The following is a 20,436-nucleotide window of genomic DNA, read 5'->3' as shown; positions in this document are numbered from 1 at the left end:
ATTTTTGAAACTTATATAACATTTTATATCATCTTTGGCTTCTTTTAACATTATGTTTGTGAGATTGATTTATACTGTTTCCTGTTCGTGTAGCAGTACTGTTCGTTTGCTCTCAGTGATGATGCAAGTATTTCATCAGAATGTTAATAACTTGTTGTCTTTACTGGTGAAAATATAAGGGACTATCAGTTTGGGGCTGTTTGAATAATGATGCTCTCTTGGACATAGTGTTTTTGGTGCTCCTTTGCACACATTCCTGTTGACTATGTAGGAGTGAAAGTGGTCGGTCATATTTTTTCAACTTTAGTAAATAGAGCCATATAGTTTTCCAAAGTGAGTATACTGATTTATACTTTACTAGCAGTAAATGAAAGTTCCACTTGTTCCACATTCCTGCCAACACTTAGGTATCAGTCTTTTAAATTTTGTATATTTTGATTGGTATATATTTCTTATTGTAATTGTAGTTTTTATATGATGGTAACTTATGATATTGATCATATTAGGATTATAGGGTATTACAGCGTAATGTATTGGTAAAGTATCTTTCTTGTTCAAGTCTTGCTTCTGTTGCTTTCTCTGTTGTTTTTTTTTTTAATTTTATTACTTGATATACAAGTCCTTTTTTGACTGTATTTTTAAAATACCTGTTCTACTCTATGACTTACCTGTTTATTCAGTTATTTTTGAAAAATAGAACTTCTTAATTTTAATACTCAATTGATCAATTTTAAAGTTAGTGCCATTTGCATCCTGATTAGAAAACCTTTATTCACCTCAGGGTCATGAAATATTTTCTATATTGTCTTTTAGAAAATTTTTATCATCTAAATTTAGTGACAATACAAAGTATCAGAGTTCCCCCCATATTAATATTCACTTAACACCATTTTTTGAATTCTGCCATTTTCCCATGACTCTCCAGTGCTACCTTAACATAAATCATACATAAATCATTCATAAACATACATATGTTCCCTTCCAGTATGCACATACGTATATGACTTATTCTGGATATTAACATTCTATTTCATTGATCTGTTTGTTTTTGTACCAATACCATACTATTTTAATTCTGAAACTTTATGATATTTGGTAAAGAATATTTTCTCACTTATTTTTTCTTCTTTACAGTTATCTTGACTTTTCTCAGCCCTTGAATTTCCATATGAATTTTAGAATCCGCTTGTAACTTTATACCTCAAACCAGAATCCTAACGAGATTTTGATTAGAATTGAATTGAATCTATAGATCAATTTGGGAACTAATAACATTTTTATAGTATTGGGTCTTCTAAACCATGAACATGATACATCTTTCCATTTACCTAGGCTTTTAAAAAATGTACTCATTCAGTAATTTATGTCTTTCTTCAGGTATATATCTAGTGTTTGTTTTCCATAATGTCATAAAACATAACTTAATTTTGGTTTCTGATTGTTCCTGCTTTACGTGAAAACAATTTATTTCTTAATGTATTGGATGAAACTACTGATTGGTATCAGATAGTTTGACTCTACAGTAATTTTTCTGCATAGACTTTTATCAGCTGAATGTAAAGATCTTTTTCTTCCTTTTCATCCTTTATACGTTTCTTTTTTCTCTTGCCTTACCGCACGGGCTAGAACTGCCTTTTCAGCATTGAATACGAATGATGATAGAAACCATCCTTATAAACTTTCAATATTTCTCCATTAAGATATGATGTGTGTTGTAGCTTTTATAACAGAATCCCTTTATCACTTAAGGTATTCTTTTATTCCTGCTTTGTAAGAGTTTTTGTCATGAATGGGAAATGAATTTTGTCAAAAACTTTTTTAAATCTAATTAGGTAATTACATCATTTTTGTCTTTTATTCTTTTAATGCAACAAGTTGCATTTATTGAGATATTTGAATGTTACATCAATCATTTTCAAAGTAAACTATTTGGTCATGGTACATTATACTTTTTATATATTGGTAAAATATATTGGTATTTTTTTAGGATTTTTACATTTGTGTTCATTAGTGAGATTGGCCCATACTTTTTCTCATAAAAATAGTTGGGAAATGTTTTCAATTTCACTGTTCTGTGGAAGAATTTATATAAGATTGATGTTTTATCTTTTTGAATATGTGGAATATTATTTAAGAGGCCATCTTAGTTTAGAGTTCTTAGCCCCTTTAAGGCTACAAATATCTCTCCTAAGTATGGTTAGAGCTGCATCCCATACATTTTGTTTTATTTTTATTTTATTTTATTTTTTGAGATAGAGTCTCACTCTGTCAGCCAGACTGGAGTGCAGTGGCATAATCTCGGCTCACTGCAACCTCTCTGCCTTCTGGGTTAAAGCAATTCTGTCTCGCCCTCTCTAGTGTCTGGGATTACAGATGCATACCACCACACTTGGCTAATTTTTGTATTTTTAGTAGAGACAGGGTTTCATCATGTTGGCCAGGCTGATATTGAACTCCTGACCTCAAGTGATACACTCACCTTGGCCTCCCAAAGTGCTGGGATTACAGGTGTGAGCCACTGAGTCTTTTTGATATGATTTATTTTTATTTGTTTAAAAATATTTTGTTTTATGTTTTGATTTCTTCTTGAAACTTCAGTATTAATTTCTAAATATACATTTAATGTCCTCACCAATATGCTTGGGATTAAGTCTCTCATCTTGCCATTTGCATTCTATTTTCTCTACTTGTTCTATATCACTTTTCTCATTTCTTTTTTTACATAGAGTGTTTATTTTGAATTTATTTTCTTCAGCTGTATTAGTTATACAGTCTTCAGTCTCTTAGTCATTACTCTATAGATGCCATTATGCATTCCTAACCTACTGAAGTCTAATATTATTTTATCACATCCTAGACAATGCAGGGAACTTAGTACACTTTGATTTCTTTTACAATTTATGTAGTGTCATTGGTACTTATATATATTTTAAACCTTATATATTTAAAACCCTACAATACCTAATATAATAAAAATACCTAGTTATAATTGTTTTTAGACTTAATATACATTGATATTGATTTATACATTTATCATTTCCTTTGCCCTCTATTTCTTCCATCTCTAAGCTTCCACTGGAATTGTTTATTCTACCTAAAGAATATTCATTCATATTTTCTTTTGTGTGGATATGCTCTTGACAGATTATCTCAATTTTTGTTTATCTGAATGTATTTTTAGTTTACCTGCCATTTGAAAGGGTATTTTTGCTAGACCAGCAGTTATTTTACTTCAGCCCTTTGCTGTTATGATTCCATTGTCCTTTAGCTTCTATTGTTTCTCTCGGCAAATATGTTGTTGATCAACTTGTCTCACATCATCATTCCCTGTACTCAGCTAGTGTTAGTATACATTTTTTATCTGTGATTTTCAGAAGTTTTACTATTACGAACCTGACTTTTGTGTAGTCTTCTTAGTTTTCATCGTGCTTGGTACTTTTACCACTTCTGAAGTCTAGATTAATGTTTTTCATTTGTATTAGGAAGTTCTAAGTTACTGTGTTTTCAAATATTGCTTTGTTCATTTTCTCTCTTCTTTCTTTATGGTAGCCAGCTACACATATGTTAAACCTTTTTACTGTGACCTGTATATTTATTATATTTCTTCTGTGTTGTTCATCCTTTTGTATGTTCAGCCTGTATATTTTCTTACCTGTCTTTTGGTTTGTGAATTTTTTCATCTGTAAAAAATTTAAAAGGTTTTATCATAAGAACCATTCATTTAGATTTGTTTCTCAGTTTTAGAATTTCATTTTAGTCTCTTTTATGATTTCTGTTTTCTTCCAAAAATTTTAGTCTTTTATTTTCTTGAGTGTATTAGGCATTGTTATTTCAATACTAAGTTCTGAAATTTAATTATCTAAATACCCTGTAAATCTATTACTGTTGTCTGCTGTTTCTGTTGGTTTTAGGTGATACTGATTTACCTCCTTGTATGACTGCTTATTTTTTACTCAATACCAGATATTCTGTATGAAAAATTGTAGAGACAGTTTGAAGGCTAGCATGATGTTGTATTTATTCATAGAAGATTTATTTGGGCTTCAGAAAGGTGGCCAAAGGACTGACAATCCCAGATTGCTTTAATGTAGGCAGGAATTGAGAAGATTCAAAGTTAAATTTAGTCTCTGTTAAAGTTTGTCTGTTTGTGGTTCATTTTTACTTAGTTCCAGTCATGCCTTGTTAGTAGCTCCCTAGTTGTAGTTTTAGTCCTCCTAGCATCAGAATTGGTCTCTGGGCACCTTCCCTTACATCCTGAGAGGGACCTTTTGGGAATAGGCCAACCCTTCCAGGAGAAATGCACCTCCCAAAGAGGTACACATACTTTTGGTTTTCTTCTTGTCTGAGATCACAGCCCCATAATTTGTCACTGTCTTGGTTGTTCTCAGTGATTTCCAACAAACGTTTTTGTTATTAATAATTTCTTACATTTTCTAGTGCTCACCAAGAAGGTTTATTAATGTCACCTAGTTCATCATGTAAGCAGAAGATATTGTGACTATCTTTATACTGAATTACAATCTTTAGATGGTTATTTTAAAATCTAGTTTTCTATAGATTATCAGAAATTTTTCATTGCTTATACTTTTATACACGATTTATTTGCATAGATTTGACTGGACATTCATAACAGAAAGGTTTAAGGCATATGAAGAGATAACCACTAAAACAGATGGATGCTCACAATTGTACTGTATATGACTAAATCAGATTTCAAGTAGATAAAATTTAGCTGTGAGGAAGAAAGATTTAAATTTAGTATTATTTTGGCCGTCTATTTTTTTTTTAACACAGCAAGGAAATGGTGTTTCATATGTAAAATAACTATACCTTATACAGCATTTCTGTTTCCCAAATTTGCTTAGATTCTTTGGCTTTCTGCTTAACAGAAATTTGGTGATCTCATTTACTTTTTAAAGTCTTTTCTTTATCTTAGCAGGGTCGTGATATTTAGAAAGATAAATAATAATTTGTTTAAAAAGGTAAAATTTTTTTCTGATGATATATTACTCATAATTTTCATTCAAATATCAAAATTCTCTTCTCTTTGTTCATCTTTGTGGAATTCCAGAAATAACTATTTGCTACTCACCTCTTTTTCTCTAAATTTGTTTTTTTATTTACTGATCAAAAGGTTTTTAACTAAAATTATCAAGGATTCCATGCACTTCCAAGATAGGGATAACATCAATCTAAAGACTCAATTATTTTCTGTCTTCACTGCTTACAGACAGGGACCACAGTCTCTTCAGCCTGGATCTGTGTAGAAGAATTTGGAGAAAATAAACAGGTAAGAGTTTATTTGGTAAAAGTCTCTTAGGAATATTAAGTAATATATTTAATTTTCAGAAAATCAGTTATAAATTGTTCTTTATAATGAAACTAATGAAACTTTGTGAAGTATTTTGTTTATAATAGCCTTGTTAATTATAGACTCATTAAGCAAATGTTTTAAAAAGTTAAACTGGTTTCTGTATTTCAGGTCTTCTCAAAATATTTAACATGCTAGTATACCTTGAACCACCAAGATAGTTAACAGTATTATAAATTAGATATATTTGGAGTTAGTGTGTTATTTATAGATTATTCAAGTATTTCTCAAAAGTATCTGAAAATAGAACTCTCTTGTTTTTCAACCTTAAACCAAAATCTTATTGAAACAATTTGGAATAAAAGTTATATTTACTATGACTTAGTGTTTAGTTCATTCAACAAAGTACTTCTTGAGAAAGATAAGTTTTAGTAGGAAGTTAAAAGATAGCTTGTTATTTGAGTCAAGATTATTACTTTCCAGAGTCTTTTTTACATGTAGAGGCAAAAGAATGTTATGCTTTCTAGGGTACAATTCATGTAATATATCTGTGTCTTTGAGGAAGTTACTTGACTGTTTTGTGCCTCAATTCCTCATTGACAAAGGGGATAATAATAATACTTATAAATCTGTTATATGGATTCAGTTGTACTAATCTTGTATGGTTATTTTTATCATTTAATAAGTGATAAATATTGGCCATTACAATTAATATATTCTGTTCCTCAGATTCAAAGAGAAATGCTTTTATACTTGAGACCTAAAATTTTATTTTTACAGATCTTAATCTTAGCATAAAAACTCAAATAAGTGATGTTAGTCTTAGAACTCCTTATAGCTTTTTATAATTCAAAATTTGAATTACAAGGACTGATTTTACTTATAGAAATAAAACTTAAAAAGAATTGCTGGATTTTCTAAGGCTTTTTCTTTTGCCCACATGGTTTATCTAGTAAACTACAACTTTTTTTTTAACCTATACTGAAGCCTACCTAGATTGCTGCAGCTCTGATCGTAATTTTTTCTCTCAAAGGCTGCTGTTCCAAATGGCCTAGAAAGGAGCATTAAAAGGAGTTTGACATAACTATCTTTTAATACAAAGGTAGCAAACTAGAAGCTCTAGATATTTTTTTTTTTTTTTTTTTTTTTTTTGTCTTTTAAAGGAAAGCAACTAGGCTTAATTTCAGTACAAATAAATATATTTTATTCTGGACCCTCCGTGTTCTTTTTGTTAGTGTGTTACCTTGACTCTGAAGGCACTTGAGCTTGTAATTGCTGTGTTTAAATATTTGAAGATTTTATTCTGTTTTGTTTTTAATGTTTTTCCATTATGTGTTAGCTCCATTAAGATTTCTTCCCTGATTTTCAAAATTTAGTGAAATAACTGCTTCTAAGGTCAAACAGGTTTGGGAAAATCTGTATACTAAATACTCCCTTTGGAAAATCATAGTGCATACTAGCATCCTAGGTAATTGAGGTAGCAATCTGTTTAACTTGTAAGCCTATCCGTTCTAAATTTTTCTTGAAATTATTTGGCCATAGGATGCTTGTTTTGAGGAATTCTTGCACTTTAATTGTATGGGATGTAGTTTCAGAAACACTGAAGCTAACCCAAAGACACACAGATTTTTTATTTCTTTTTATTATGTTTTTGACTTTATTGAGATATAAATAAAATGCAACAAAATGCTCATATTTAAAGTGTGCGATTTGATTCATTTTGATTTATGTATACTTCTGTGAAATGACACCACAATTAAGAAAACAAACATTTCCATCACCCCAAAAAGTTGCCCCATTCCCCACTGTAATCCATTCTTCCTTTCATTCTCTTTCTCAGGCAGCCACTCTAGATTAGTTTGCAATTTCTAGAATTTTAAACCCTTGCTTCTGAAGGTTTAAATTGTAATCTTTAGATAATTTAGAATTTCATTTTAAAGAAATTTTATTTCTGTAAATATTTCCTCTGCTTAGTTAGCTCTTGATTTTCTGTACTAGGATAGAAAGTACAAACTAAATGATAAATGTTATTTATACTTATATGACATTTTAATCTCTGAACCCAGCCATATTTTATGTTCTGGGAATGTTTAGTAGTACAGCTAAAAGAAAAAAAGGATTTTTTTGCAGATAAAATTTAGTGTTTTAGTGAAACTAAGTTATTGAGATAGTTCTTTCAGTTATGGTTATTGAATGTTATAAATTGAAATATTAATAAAATGGCACAATAAAGATTTTTTGAAATTTCAATACAGATCCCATAGGAGTCTATAGAAATGCTTAAAATATGTGTTAAAGGTCTAATAAACGTATTTCATAGATGAAAAGATCAGGTGTTTCATTTTTAACAGTAGTGGGAATGTAAAATGTTACAGTCTTAGCTACCTTGGAAAACAGTTGAGCAATTTCTCAAAAAGTTAACCTGGGAACTACTGTATGACTCAGCAGTTTCATTTCTAGATACTTACTAAAGAGACTTGAAAACATATATTCACACAAACACTTGTACATGTTATTCCTTAGCAGCATTATTCATAATAGCCAAAAGATTGAAACAACCCAAATACCTATCAACTGATGAATGGATAAATAATATGTAATCTACCTATGATGATATATTATTCAGCCGTTAAAAGGGATGAAGTTCTGATACATGCTACAACATGTTTGAGCCCTGAAAGCGTTATGTTATGAAGTCAGTTCTAAAAGGCCACGTAAATTTATACATAAAGTCTAGAAAAGACAAGTCTATAGAAATAGAAAGGCTAGTAGTTGCTGGGGCTGGAAGAAGAGAGAATAGGAGTGACTGCTAATAGATACAGAGTTTCTTTTTAGAGTGATGAAAATATTTTGGGAGTTTTATAGTGGTGGTGTACATGTGATTAAAGTTGTACACTTAAAAATATGTATATTAAAAAGTTGATGGAAGTGGTGGTAGAACTTATGTAGCTAACAGAGAAGAAGAAACCAATTATGAGGAATACATTTTTTAAATTAAAAATTAGTTTAAAGAATATAATCACAAACAAAAAGGGAGTCAAAATTAATGAGTCAAAATTTTATCTCACTTTAAAGTCTCAAATGTTTTCTTCATCTTTAAGACAGAAAAGCAGCTAAGAATTAGTGATGTTTGGTCAAGATGTGTAAGATGAATTAGAGACAAAACAAGAAATATATTGAGTGAAGCAATATATCTATCCACTGTTTACATTTTCACTGAGAAACACACTGGTATTATTCACTACCAGACTATCTTTGTGCTGAACACAGAAAGGTGGTAGACCAAATTATAGTAGCTACATAAACAGGCCAGACAAGTATGTGGTTTATGTACTGCCAGTCTCTACTCTTGCTCCTGTGTCAGATGTGGCGTAAGTCATCACTCACTTTCCTGTTTATTCCAGACACACCACCAGAATCTTTCTAAATCTAGAATTCCTATTAGCCATTACTGCTTGATTACAATTGCCACGTAAGGTTAAGCTTATGTGCTACTCTTTGTATAAATCAAATTTGTTCTATGAAAATATTTATATTATGTAAATATGAAATTAGGATAACATTTGATCAGATTTTCTATAATCATTATATCAGAGCAGTTCTCTCTCTTTTTTTCCACAAAACAACCTTTTTTTCAAGTGAAAGCTTAGCGTATAAAACAAGGAATGCAGAGCTGCATGAGTTGAAATGGGAGGTATGGGAATGGGCAGTGCAAGTGAAAAACAGGTAGCTTAGAGAACAGCACTGTCTGCTTTAGTTCTGCCTCCCCTCCCCATAATAACCTCTTCAGATAGTTTCTCTCAACCATGCTTGAGAAGATTGCCAGAGCAAGAAAGCTTAAGCAAGTGGAAATAATACTTTCCTAGGAATCGGGAGGCCTGAATTTAATTTTTCTTTGTCTCTTTAGCTTTTGTCTCTGTCATTCATCAGTGAAATAAGTCATTTTATTTAGAGTTTAATAAGGTCTCAACCTACTCCTGGTTTGTGATTTGGAATGAGAGAATTTGACTAGTCAAAAACTATCAGTATCAACAAGAAAAAGACAAAGCCAATAAAAATAAGCAAGAGGCTTAAACAGATACTTTACCAAAGATACTTAAATGGGCAATAAACATGTTATTAGTCATAAGAGAAATCAGAATTAAAACCACTGTGAGATACAATTTTACATTCACCACAATAGGTATGATTAAAATTGCTGGAAATAACAAATGTTAGGATGTGGAGCAACTGGAGGGCTCATATTTTATTGGTATGAATATAAAGTGGACGTACTGGAGAACTCTTAAGCAGTATGGGTCGTCTATCCTAGGACCTAGCAATGGCATTCCCAGATATTGACCCAAAAGAAATGAAAACATATATCCACCAAAAGGTTCCTATAAAACTGTTCATAGCAGCTTTATTAATAATAACACCAACCCAGATATTCATTAGTGAGTGAATAGATAATGAGATTGAATTATATTCATACAATCAAATAATGCTCAACCATAAAATGGAATAAACTACTGAAATACACAACATGAATGAATCTTAGAATTTATATAGAGATATTATCTGGATTACCTTTCTGGAATAACTTTACCAAAACAATCTATTTGAGTTTCAAGTTCACAAGGCAAGGTGTCAGTGGATTCTCTTTGTGAATGGAAAGAAAGCATTTTTATTTTGTATAGAAGCCTCCTCTTTTTTTTTTATTGCATTTTAGGTTTTGGGGTACATGAGACGAACATGCAAGATTGTTGCATAGGTACACACATGGCAATGTGATTTGCTGCTTTCCTCTCCATCACCTATATCTGGTATTTCTCCCCATGCTATCTCTCCCCAACTCCGCACCCCCCGCTGTCCCTCCCCTATTTCCCCCCGACAGACCCCAGTGTGTGATGCTCCCCTCCCTGTGTCCATGTGTTCTCATTGTTCAACACCCACTTGTGAGTGAGAACATGCAGTGTTTGATTTTCTGTTCTTGTGTCAGTTTGCTGAGAATGATGGTTTCCAGGTTCATGTGTCAGTTTGCTGAGAATGATGGTTTCCAGGTTCATCTGTGTCCCTACAAAGGACACGAACTCATTGTTTTTGATGGCTGGATAGTATTCTATGGTGTATATGTGCCATGTTTTCCCTGTCCAGTCTATCATCGATGGGCATTTGGGTTGGTTCCAGGTCTTTGCTATTGTAAGCAGTACTGCAGTGAACATTGGTGTGCATGTGTCCTTATAGTAGAATGATTTATAATCCTTTGGATATATACCTAGTAATGGGATTGCTGGGTCAAATAGAATTTCTATTTCTAGGTCCTTGAGGAATCGCCACACTGTCTTCCACAATGGTTGAACTAATTTACACTCCCATCAACAGTGTAAAAGTGTTCCTATTTCTCCACATCCTCTCCAGCATCTGTTGTCTCTAGATTTTTTAATGATTGCCATTCTAACTGGCGTGAGATGGTATCTCAATGTAGTTTTGATTTGCATTTCTCTAATGACCAGTGATGATGAGCATTTTTTCATGTTTGTTGGCTTCATGTATGTCTTCTTTTGTAAAGTGTCTGTTCATATCCTTCACTCTGTTTTGAATGGGTTTTTTTTTTTTTTCTTGTAAATCTGTTTTAGTTCTTTATAGATTCTGGATATTAGCCCTTTGTCAGATGGGTAGATTGCAAAAATTTTTTCCCATTCTTTAGGTTGCCCATTCACTCTAATGATTGTTTCTTTTGCTGTGCAGAAATTGTGGAGTTTGATTAGGTCCCATTTGTCTATTTTGGCTTTTGTTGCCAATGCTTTTGGTGTTTTGGTCATGAAGTCTTTGCCTATACCTATGTCCTGAATGGTTTTGCCTAGATTTTCTTCTAGAGTTTTTATGGTGTTAGGTCTTAAGTCTTTAATCCATCTGGAGTTAATTTTAGTGTAAAGTGTCAGGAAGGGGTCCAGTTTCTGCTTTCTGCACATGGCTAGCCAGTTTTCCCAACACCATTTATTAAACAGGGAGGGAATCTTTTCCCCATTGCTTGTTTTTGTCAGGTTTGTCAAAGATCAGATGGCTGTAGATATGTTGTGTTGCCTCCAAGGCCTCTGTTCTGTTTCATTGGTCTATATCTCTGTTTTGGTACCAGTACCATGCTGTTTTGATTACTGTAGCCTTGTAGTATAATTTGAAGTCTGGTAGTGTGATGCCTCTGGCTTTGTTGTTTTTGCTTAGAATTGACTTGGCTGTGCGGGCTCTCTTTTGGTTCCATATGAAGTTTAAGGTGGTTTTGTCCAGTTCTGTGAAGAAGGTCATTGGTAACTTGATGGGGATAGCGTTGAATCTGTAAATTACTTTGGGCAATATGGTCATTTTCACGATACTGATTCTTCCTAACCATGAACATGGAATGTTTCTCCATCTGTTTGTGTCCTCTCTTATTTTGTGGAGCAGTGGTTTGTAGTTCTCCTTGAAGAAGTCCTTTACATTCTTTTTTAGTTGTATGCCAAGGTATTTTATTCTCTTTGTAGCAATTGTGAATGGCAGTTCATTCTTGATTTGGCTCTCTTTAAGTCTGTTATTGGTGTATAGGAATGCTTGTGATTTTTGCACATTGATTTTGTATCCTGAGACTTTGCTGAAGTTGCTTATCAGTTTCAGGAGATTTTGGGCTGAGACAATGGGGTCTTCTAAATATACAATCATGTCATCTGCAAATAGAAACAATTTGACTTCTTCCTTTCCTAATTGAATACCTTTTATTTCTTTTTCTTGCCTGATTGCTCTGGCTAGAACTTCCAATACTATATTGAATAGGAGTGGAGAGAGAGGACATCCTCGTTTGGTGCCAAATTTCAAAGGGAATGCTTCCAGTTTTTGCCCATTCAGTATGATATTGGCTGTTGGTTTGTCGTAAATAGCTTTTATTATTTTGAGAAGCCTCCTCTTTTTGTAATTAATTTTTTATTGGTTAAAAATTAAAAATTCAAATGTACTTAAAATTATGTTGAGAGAAAGATTGTAGATATAAAAATACTTGATACATATTACATAAAATCTAAGAACAGGCAAAACTAATCTATTGGAATAGAAATCAGAAGGTGGTTGCGTCCAAGTAAAGATCCGTTGTTTGGAAAAGGGCACAAGAAACTTCTGGATTGGGTGATATGTTTTATATCTTGTTTGGGGTGTCAGTTACGTAGATTTATACAATTATCAAAACTCATTGAAATTAACATAGGATATATGCATTTTATTTTGTGTAAATTGTATGTCAGTATTCAGAGTGTTAAGGCAGTTGAGTAACACTTAGTGTAAAACATAACATTCTGAAATCGGCTCTGTATCATTCCTTAAGAAGGGATCTGAAGTACAGATCCCAGTCTGAGGCAGAAACAGTGGGATTGAAGAGATAAGGATGTTCATTGGGAAGAAAAATCAGGGGTGGGCAAGTTAGTATATGCTAGGAATTTTAACTCATTTATTAATTATTTTCTAAAAATTAGTGCAGATTTCTGCTTTTTATTTCCTATGATATGAAAATTATATGTTATAATAAATCTGAGGAAAACATTGTACTTTTAGGTTCATCCCACTGATTAAGCATTTTCAGCTTACATTTCATTCATTGAAGTTTGGTTTGTATTGTATTTTCTAACCAACTAGATGTCTTCCTGAATATATTTAGATTCTTACTGATTTTATTTTTTTTATTTTTATTTTTTATTTTTTACATTGAAATCTCTGATTCATTTGGAGGTTATCCTACTGTCAATGGATGTATGAATTCAAATTTTTTTTTCTTTCTCTTTTTCTTTTTTTTTTTTAAACAAAGAAAAAAAAAGAATGAAGGAGAGGAAGAAAAAGGAAGAGAAAGAGGGAGAGAGAACGGGAGTATTGCTTTACTTCTCAGGCTAGAATGCAGTCTAAAAATGGGTATTGAAAACCTCTTTTATGCCAGTAATTGTGCTTAACAATGGAGACAGGAAGGAATAAGGGAAGAAAATAACAAACAAGCGGCAAACCAATATTTCATTTAAACCTATGAAATGCTACGCAATTACTGAGGAGTGATTTACTTCCAATTATGTAGTCACTTTTGGAATAGGTATGATGTGGTACTGATTAGAATGTATGTTTTGTGTATTTGAAGTGGCGAGTTCTATAAATGTTTATTAAGTTTACTTGTTCCATGTCTGAGTTCAAGTCCTGCATATCCTTGTTAATTTTCTGTCTCGTTGATCTAATATTGACAATGTGATGTTACAGTCTCCCACTATTATTGTGTGGGAGTCTAAGTCTCTTTATAAGTCATTAAGAACTTGTCTTACGTATCTGGGTGCTCCTGTATTGGGTGCATGTATATATAGGATCATTAGCTTTTCTTGTTGCATTGGTCCTTTTACCATTATGTAATATCCTTCTTTGCCTCTTTTGATCTTTGTTGCTTTAAAGTCATTTTATCAGAGGTAAGAATTGCAACTCCTGCTTTTTATTTATTTATTTATTTTTGCTCTCCATTTGGTTGGTAAATCTTCCTCCATCCCTTTGTTTTGAGTCTTTATATATCGTTGTGTGTGAGATGGGTCTGGATGCAGCATAGCAATGGGTTTTGACTTTTTATCCAATTGCCTGTCTGTATCTTTTGATTGGGGGATGTAGTCGATTTAAATTTAGGATTAATAATAATACATGTGAGTTTAATACTGCCATTTGATGCTAGCTGGCTGTTTTGCCCATTAGTTGATGTAAATTCTTCATTATGTTGATGCTCTTTAGTTTTTGGTATATTTTTGGAAAGGCGGATACTGGTTGTTCCTTTATATGTGTAGTGCTTCTTTCAGAAGCTCTTGTAAAGCAGGCCTGGTGGTGGTGAAATCTCTAAGTACTTGCTTGTTCGCAAAAGATTTTATTTTTCCTTCGCTTGTGAAGCTTAGTTTGGCTGGATATGAAATTCTGAGTTGAAAGTTCTTTTCTTTAAGGATGTTGAATATTGGCCCCCACTCTTTTCTGGCTTGTAGGGTTTCTGCTGAGAGATCTGCTGTAAGTCTGATAGGCTTCCCTTTGTGGGTAACCTGACCTTTCTCTCTGGCTGCTCTTAGTATTTTCTCCTTCATTTCAACCCTAATAAATCTGGCGATTATGTGCCTTGGGGTTGGTCTTCTTGAGGAATATCTTTGTGGTGTTCTCTGTGTTACCTGGAGTTGAATATTATCCTGCCTTACTAGGTTGGGAAAGTTTTCCTGAATGATATCCTGAAGAGTATTTTCCAACTTGGATTCATTCTCTTTGTCACATTCAGGTATACCTGTCAAACGTAAATTAGGTCTTTTCACATAGTCCCATATTTCTTGGAGACTTTGCTCATTCCTTTTTATCCCTTTTTTCTCTAATCTTGTCTTTTCATTTTATTTCATTAAGTTGGTCTTCGACCTCTGATATCCTTTCTTCTGCTTGATCAATTCAACTGTTAAAACTTGTGCATACTTAGCGAAGTTCTCATGTTGTGTTTTTCAGCTCCATTAATTCACTTATATTCCTCTCTAAATTGTCTATTCTCATTAGCATTTTGTCAAACCTTTTTTCAAAGTTCTTAGTTTCTTTGCATTGGGTTAGAACAAGTTCTTTTAATTCACAGAAGTTTCTTATCATCCACCTTCTGAAGCCTACTTTTGCTGATGGAATGCTCTCGTTCTCCATCAGGCCTTGTTCCATTGCTAATGAGGAACTGTGATCCCCTGTAGAGGGAGAGGCATTCTGATTTTGGGTATTCTCTGCCTTTTTAGGCTGGTTTCTTCCCTTCATTATAAATTTATACCTCTGTCATCTTTGTAATTACCGACTTTCTAATTAGGTCTCTGAGTGGACGTCCACTTGTTGATTCCCAGCACTGAAATCTGAGTAATCCACTGCGCTGGCCTAAACAGCAGTGTTAAGATTGATGGTGCTTTTCTGCCCGGGAATCTCTGGTCTGGCTTCCTTCTTGAGTCCGTCCTTCAATCAGCTGAATAGGCGACTCTTGCCTTCCCGGAGCTCCAAATGTCGGCCAAAAGGAGACCCCGTCCTGCTTACTCTGCACCAAGAACCGCCGCGCCAAGGCGCCGGCAAAACTGCTGCGCCGGCCACAAGAGTCACATTGGTGACCCGTGGGGCTCCTCCGCTGGGAATCTCCTGGTCTGTGAGCAACAAAAATTCGTCTGAAAGTGTGGCATCCTCTCATTCTCTGCACTTTCGCTGGGAGCTACAATCCTGAGCTGCTAGCGATCAGCCATCTTGGATCTCTCTGTCTTAGTGATTTTAGTAATAAAATTTATTTTCGAAATGCTTGTAAAATTTTACAAACTTCTGAAACCTTTTGTTTCCTAATCTTTGTATTATTTGTGAGGGATTTTTTTTCCTTTAGATTTATCCTACATGAATAAAGTCATAATCAACTTTTAATTTTGTATTTAAGCACCTTAAAAATATGCAGTACTCAGTTGATCAGTGTGTATATTTAAGGGCTTAAGTTCAAGGTTTACAGTGGGCACTATCAAGAATGCAGATAAGCTAAGCAACTTGGTAGTAGCCAAGTGCTTGGCTAGCCACTTTCTGAAATCTTTCCCTGAAAATACCTTCTGTGTCCATATTTCATGAATAGACTGCATTACCTGAAGATACTTTCAGCATCAACATTTCATGAATAGGCTGCATTACCTCTTCAGTGGATGTAAACTCAAAACAAAAGTGATTCTCTTTGAAAACTACATTTCCCTGTTTGCAGTAACCTGCTCTTCTAAATTGTATTGTTGATTACCACAGTGTTAAAATTGGACGAGCTAGATGTATTATAAATAAATGACTAATGAGGAATTGACTGCATTTGCATAATAATTTTCAGAAGGAAATAATCCAGCCTTTTTTATAAAGCAGTTATTTGGGAATACATGAGACCCACTAATGTTACTGTTTATACTCAGTACCAAACCCTTCAGGTGAAGTGGATTCTTTAAAAAAAAAAAAAAAAAGCACCAGGCATGGTGGCTTTGGCTTACGCCTGTAATCCCAGCACTTTGGGAGGCCGAGGTGGGTGGTTCACCTGAGGTCAGGAGTTGGAGACCTGCCTGGCCAACATGGTGAAACCCCATCTCTACTAAAAATACAAAAATGAAACAGGTATGGTGGTGGGTTCCTGTAATCCCAGCTACTTGGGAGGCTCTGAAACAAGAGAATCTTTTGAACCCAAGAAGCAGAGGTTGCAGTGAGCTGAGACCGCACCATTGCACTCTAGCCTAGACAACAAGAGTGAAACACTGTCTCCAAATAAATAAAGAAAGAAAGAAAAAGAAAAACTATGTAGTATGTAGAGTCATCCTACCTTGGATATTAGAAAAGTAAATGGTATCAAAGTAATTTCTCATTCTTTTTCAAAATACTGAAAATATTGGGAACTAGTTACTTTAAATCTATTGATGTCTTCCTGGAACAAATAGCTTTGTTGATCTTACGGTATGATTCATAAAAATATGAAGGTTATAAAATTATTCTAATTAAAGTTTTATAATTTTGGAAATTCAACCTATATTAAACTGATTTTCATTTTTCCTTTTTTTTTTTTTCCCCCTGAACTAGGTCCTTTCTGATGTTGCTTGAGCTTACTCTCCTGCAGTTGATCTCATTCCTGTTGGCTAAACATTAAGTCCCATGACAACATTAAGTTAATGCACCTATGGTATAGGCATCATTTATAGTATCAGGACAGTATTATAGAAAAAAAAAAACTTACCTGTACATTAGATGACCTAATTTCTTTTCTTCCATTCCTAGAAACACCATAATGTTTCTGAATAATGATTTTATTGTCACACCCTTGGCTTATTTTGCACTAAAGAGCATAGTTAAGTTTTTGTAAGGTACAGGATTTAAAAATTTGGTCTGTACTATACATACATATAAATATTGCAGTTAATGAGGCAGGATATTATTGGTGCATAAGATGAATGTTTATTGTGGAACAGCAGTATTTCAAGTATAATTATCTTTTAATTGGTTTAATTTTGGATATTTTTCTGTACTATAAGTTGATAATGGTTTTTTGAAGTTCATTTAATAAAGGATGATTCATTTTACTGTTTTATCATACCGGTAGGACTTTTAATGTAAATCAGTACGTTGAGTTAGATAAATGTTTGTAATAATATTTAAATAATGAAATATTGGCCAGCTAGTTTATACCAAATGTTTTTGCAGTCCAGGGGTGCATGTTTCTTCTGGTTTGTTGCTTAATACAGCTTCAAAAAAAAAAAAAAAAGCAAATATGAATTCACTGTTTTTTTTTTTTTTTCTTTTCTTCATGGGCTACCACTTACAACCAAATTTAAAAGAAGCTTCTTTGTAGAGCAAGAGAAATCAGAGTTTCTCTTTTTTTATAATCAAAACCCCAAGAAACAGTAGATATCCAATGATTTATTCTGGTAAGATCTCTGAAATATTGTGTCAGTAAAGGAAAGTTAATGCTGACTGACAAAACTATCAGGATTTGCAGTGCAGTGAATGCTGAAATAATCTTTAACCAGCAATATAGTATCATCAAGATTTCCAATGTTAGAACATTATGTTAAAATGTGATTATTGTTTTAATGCTTTGTCTCTTTGAATTAAATTTATGTCCATAAAGATGTGCAGCATAATTGTTCATGTATTTATTTACAGACTACAATTTCCATCGCAGCTCAATAAATAGTCTTTCCCCTGTTAGTGCTACCCTCTCTTCTGGGACTCCCAGCGTGCCTCTTTATACTTCAAGGCCTTATTCTTATCCAAGCTATTCCTTGTCATCAACAATATCACTTGCTAATGGCAGCCATGTTGGACAACGACTATATATCTCCAATCAGGCCTCATTCTTCTGAAGAAAATATTGTAAACATTAGTATGAAAATTTGTGTAAATTTGTAGTATGAAAACTTGCAAATTAAAATACTGTTTCATTTTAGAATCGGGTTTACACATTTGGTTTTAAAAATATATTTATTCAAAAGTACCTAAACAGCTATAATTCAGAATAACATGGAGTTGTAGAATATATAAAAATGCAAAGTTTAAAAAGTTAATGGTTTCTCGATAAAAATACAGCAAACTACTATTCTTTTTAAACTTTCGGGATTTTCTTCTAATTCCTAAGTGAGCAATAGAACCTAGTCATTTAAGTTAATTTTTTGCATAATTTTGCTAAATAGTGTTTCACAAATATTAAAGCACTTGAAGACAATGGTTATAGTAGATTTGATTACCAAGGATCACTATCTGTATTGGAGATTAGAACAATTATATGACCAGAAGCATCTAACCATTATGTAGAAAGAAATGATGAGACAAAAAGATTAAGATACAAATTTTTTGCAGTATGAAAGAAAAAGCAGTCTACCATTGTGGTCCTTGAAAATAGCTGTAGATATTTTCGTTGTTAGACACAAATTATAATTTTGTTGTTAATGTTTTTAAGGATTTTATAGTTTACTTTATTTGTGTTTTTGGTATTCTTTGTATTGTTTTAACAACAAGTGTTATGGGTTTTTAATGTTGAAATCATGTGTTCATTTTTGTACTTGAATTCAATTTTTTTGACATTAAATACATGATGCTTCTAATAATCGTGTTTTCTTTTTATTAGAATGACAGAAACTGTAGCTTTCACAATCACTTGAGCTTTTCTTGAGAACAATTTCACTTACTAGTTATACAGTAATAGGCTCAGTGCCTTCCTGAGACTCAAGTGAAGGATAATGAAGAAAAAAAAATTTTTATATACCCAAAGGAATGTAAATTATTCTGCTTTAAAGACATATACACACATATGTTTATTGCAGCACTATTTGCAATAGCAAATACGTGAAACCAACCCAAATGCCCATCAATGATAGAATGGATAAAAAAAATGTGATACATATACACTATGGAATACTGTGCAGCCATAAAAACGAATGAGATCATGTCCTTTGCAGGGACATGGATGAAGCTGGAAGCCATCATCCTCAGCAAACTTAACACAGGAACAGGAAACCACCATATGTTCTGGCTCATAAGTGGGAGCTGAACATTGAGAACACATGGACACAGAGGGAGACACACATCAGGGCCTTTTGGGGGTTGGTGGGTGAGGAGAGGGAACTTAGTGGACAGGTCTTAAGTGCAGCAAACCACCATGGCGCACGTATACCTATGTAACAAACCTGCACGTTCTGCAAATGTGTCCCATTTTATTTTTTTGGAAGAAATGATTGTTTTGTAAAACTAACAAATTATTTTCAGGGAGTAATAGAAACACTTCTCTAATAAACCCACTGAAGTTTCCTCCTTTCACTTATGAATAATTAATGAGTTCAAGTCATTTTGACAAATATTTTAGTATACATTTGTAATAATTTCTAATGATAATTTTTAAAATATCTGAGACAACTCAGCAAACCTTTGTTAATCAACTAATTGTGGAGCTGTATGGGGCATAGGATTTGTAAACAAAATTTGAAATAGTTGCAAATATTTATCACCCTGAGTTTCAAACAGAAGTCACTGAAATTAATGTCAGTTTTTTCAGTCTTTAATATTCCATATAAATCATGCAATACTTACCTTCCAGTTTACTGCCTTAGATTTTCTAATTTAAATGGGCATAGACACTGCTTAAATATTTTTCTCCTAACTCAACTGTTTGAATTGCATAGATTTTGCTCTTAATTGCCAGACATGTGGCTGACAGGTGCATATCACTCAGCAAGCATACAATGAGTGTTTATTTTATTTATTTATTTTTTTATTTTTTTTTTTAAAGAGAAAGAGAGGAAAATAGGAAGGAGGAAAAAGGAAGAGAAAGAGAGAGACAGAATGGGGAGGAGGGAGAAGGAAAAGAAAGAGGGAGAGAGAATGGGAATATTGCTTTCTTGCCCAGGCTAGAATGCAATTTAGTAATGGGTATTGAAAACCTCTTTTATACTGATAATTATACTTAATGATGTAGTCAGGAAGGAATAAGGGAAGAAGATAACAAACAAACAGCCAACCAATATTTAATTTAAACCTATGAAATGCTATGCGATTACTGAGGAGTGATTTACTTCCAATTATATAGTCACCTTTGGAATAGGTGTGAGGTGGTAATGTATGTTTTGTGTATTTGA

At 33.1% G+C, this 20,436-nt stretch overlaps 1 protein-coding gene across 1 annotated transcript in view; it reads left to right on the top strand.

The window, feature by feature from the left end:
- RBM46 (RNA binding motif protein 46) overlaps positions 1-18,908 on the top strand; it is a 61,954-nt gene extending 43,046 nt beyond the window's left edge. Inside the window, exon 5 of the mRNA XM_012448565.2 lies at positions 17,972-18,908. Within this exon, the coding sequence (XP_012303988.1) occupies positions 17,972-18,171 (200 nt within the window). The 3' untranslated portion in view covers positions 18,172-18,908. The remainder of the gene's footprint in view (positions 1-17,971) is intronic.
- The last annotated feature ends 1,528 nt before the right edge of the window (positions 18,909-20,436 follow it).

The sequence above is a fragment of the Aotus nancymaae genome, unplaced genomic scaffold (genome assembly GCF_030222135.1).
Source record: "Aotus nancymaae isolate 86718 unplaced genomic scaffold, 86718_ANA_hifiasm-v0.15.2.pri h1tg000033l, whole genome shotgun sequence".
Classification (NCBI taxonomy): Eukaryota; Metazoa; Chordata; class Mammalia; order Primates; family Aotidae; genus Aotus; species Aotus nancymaae.
This window is presented reverse-complemented; position numbering and strand designations above follow the sequence as displayed.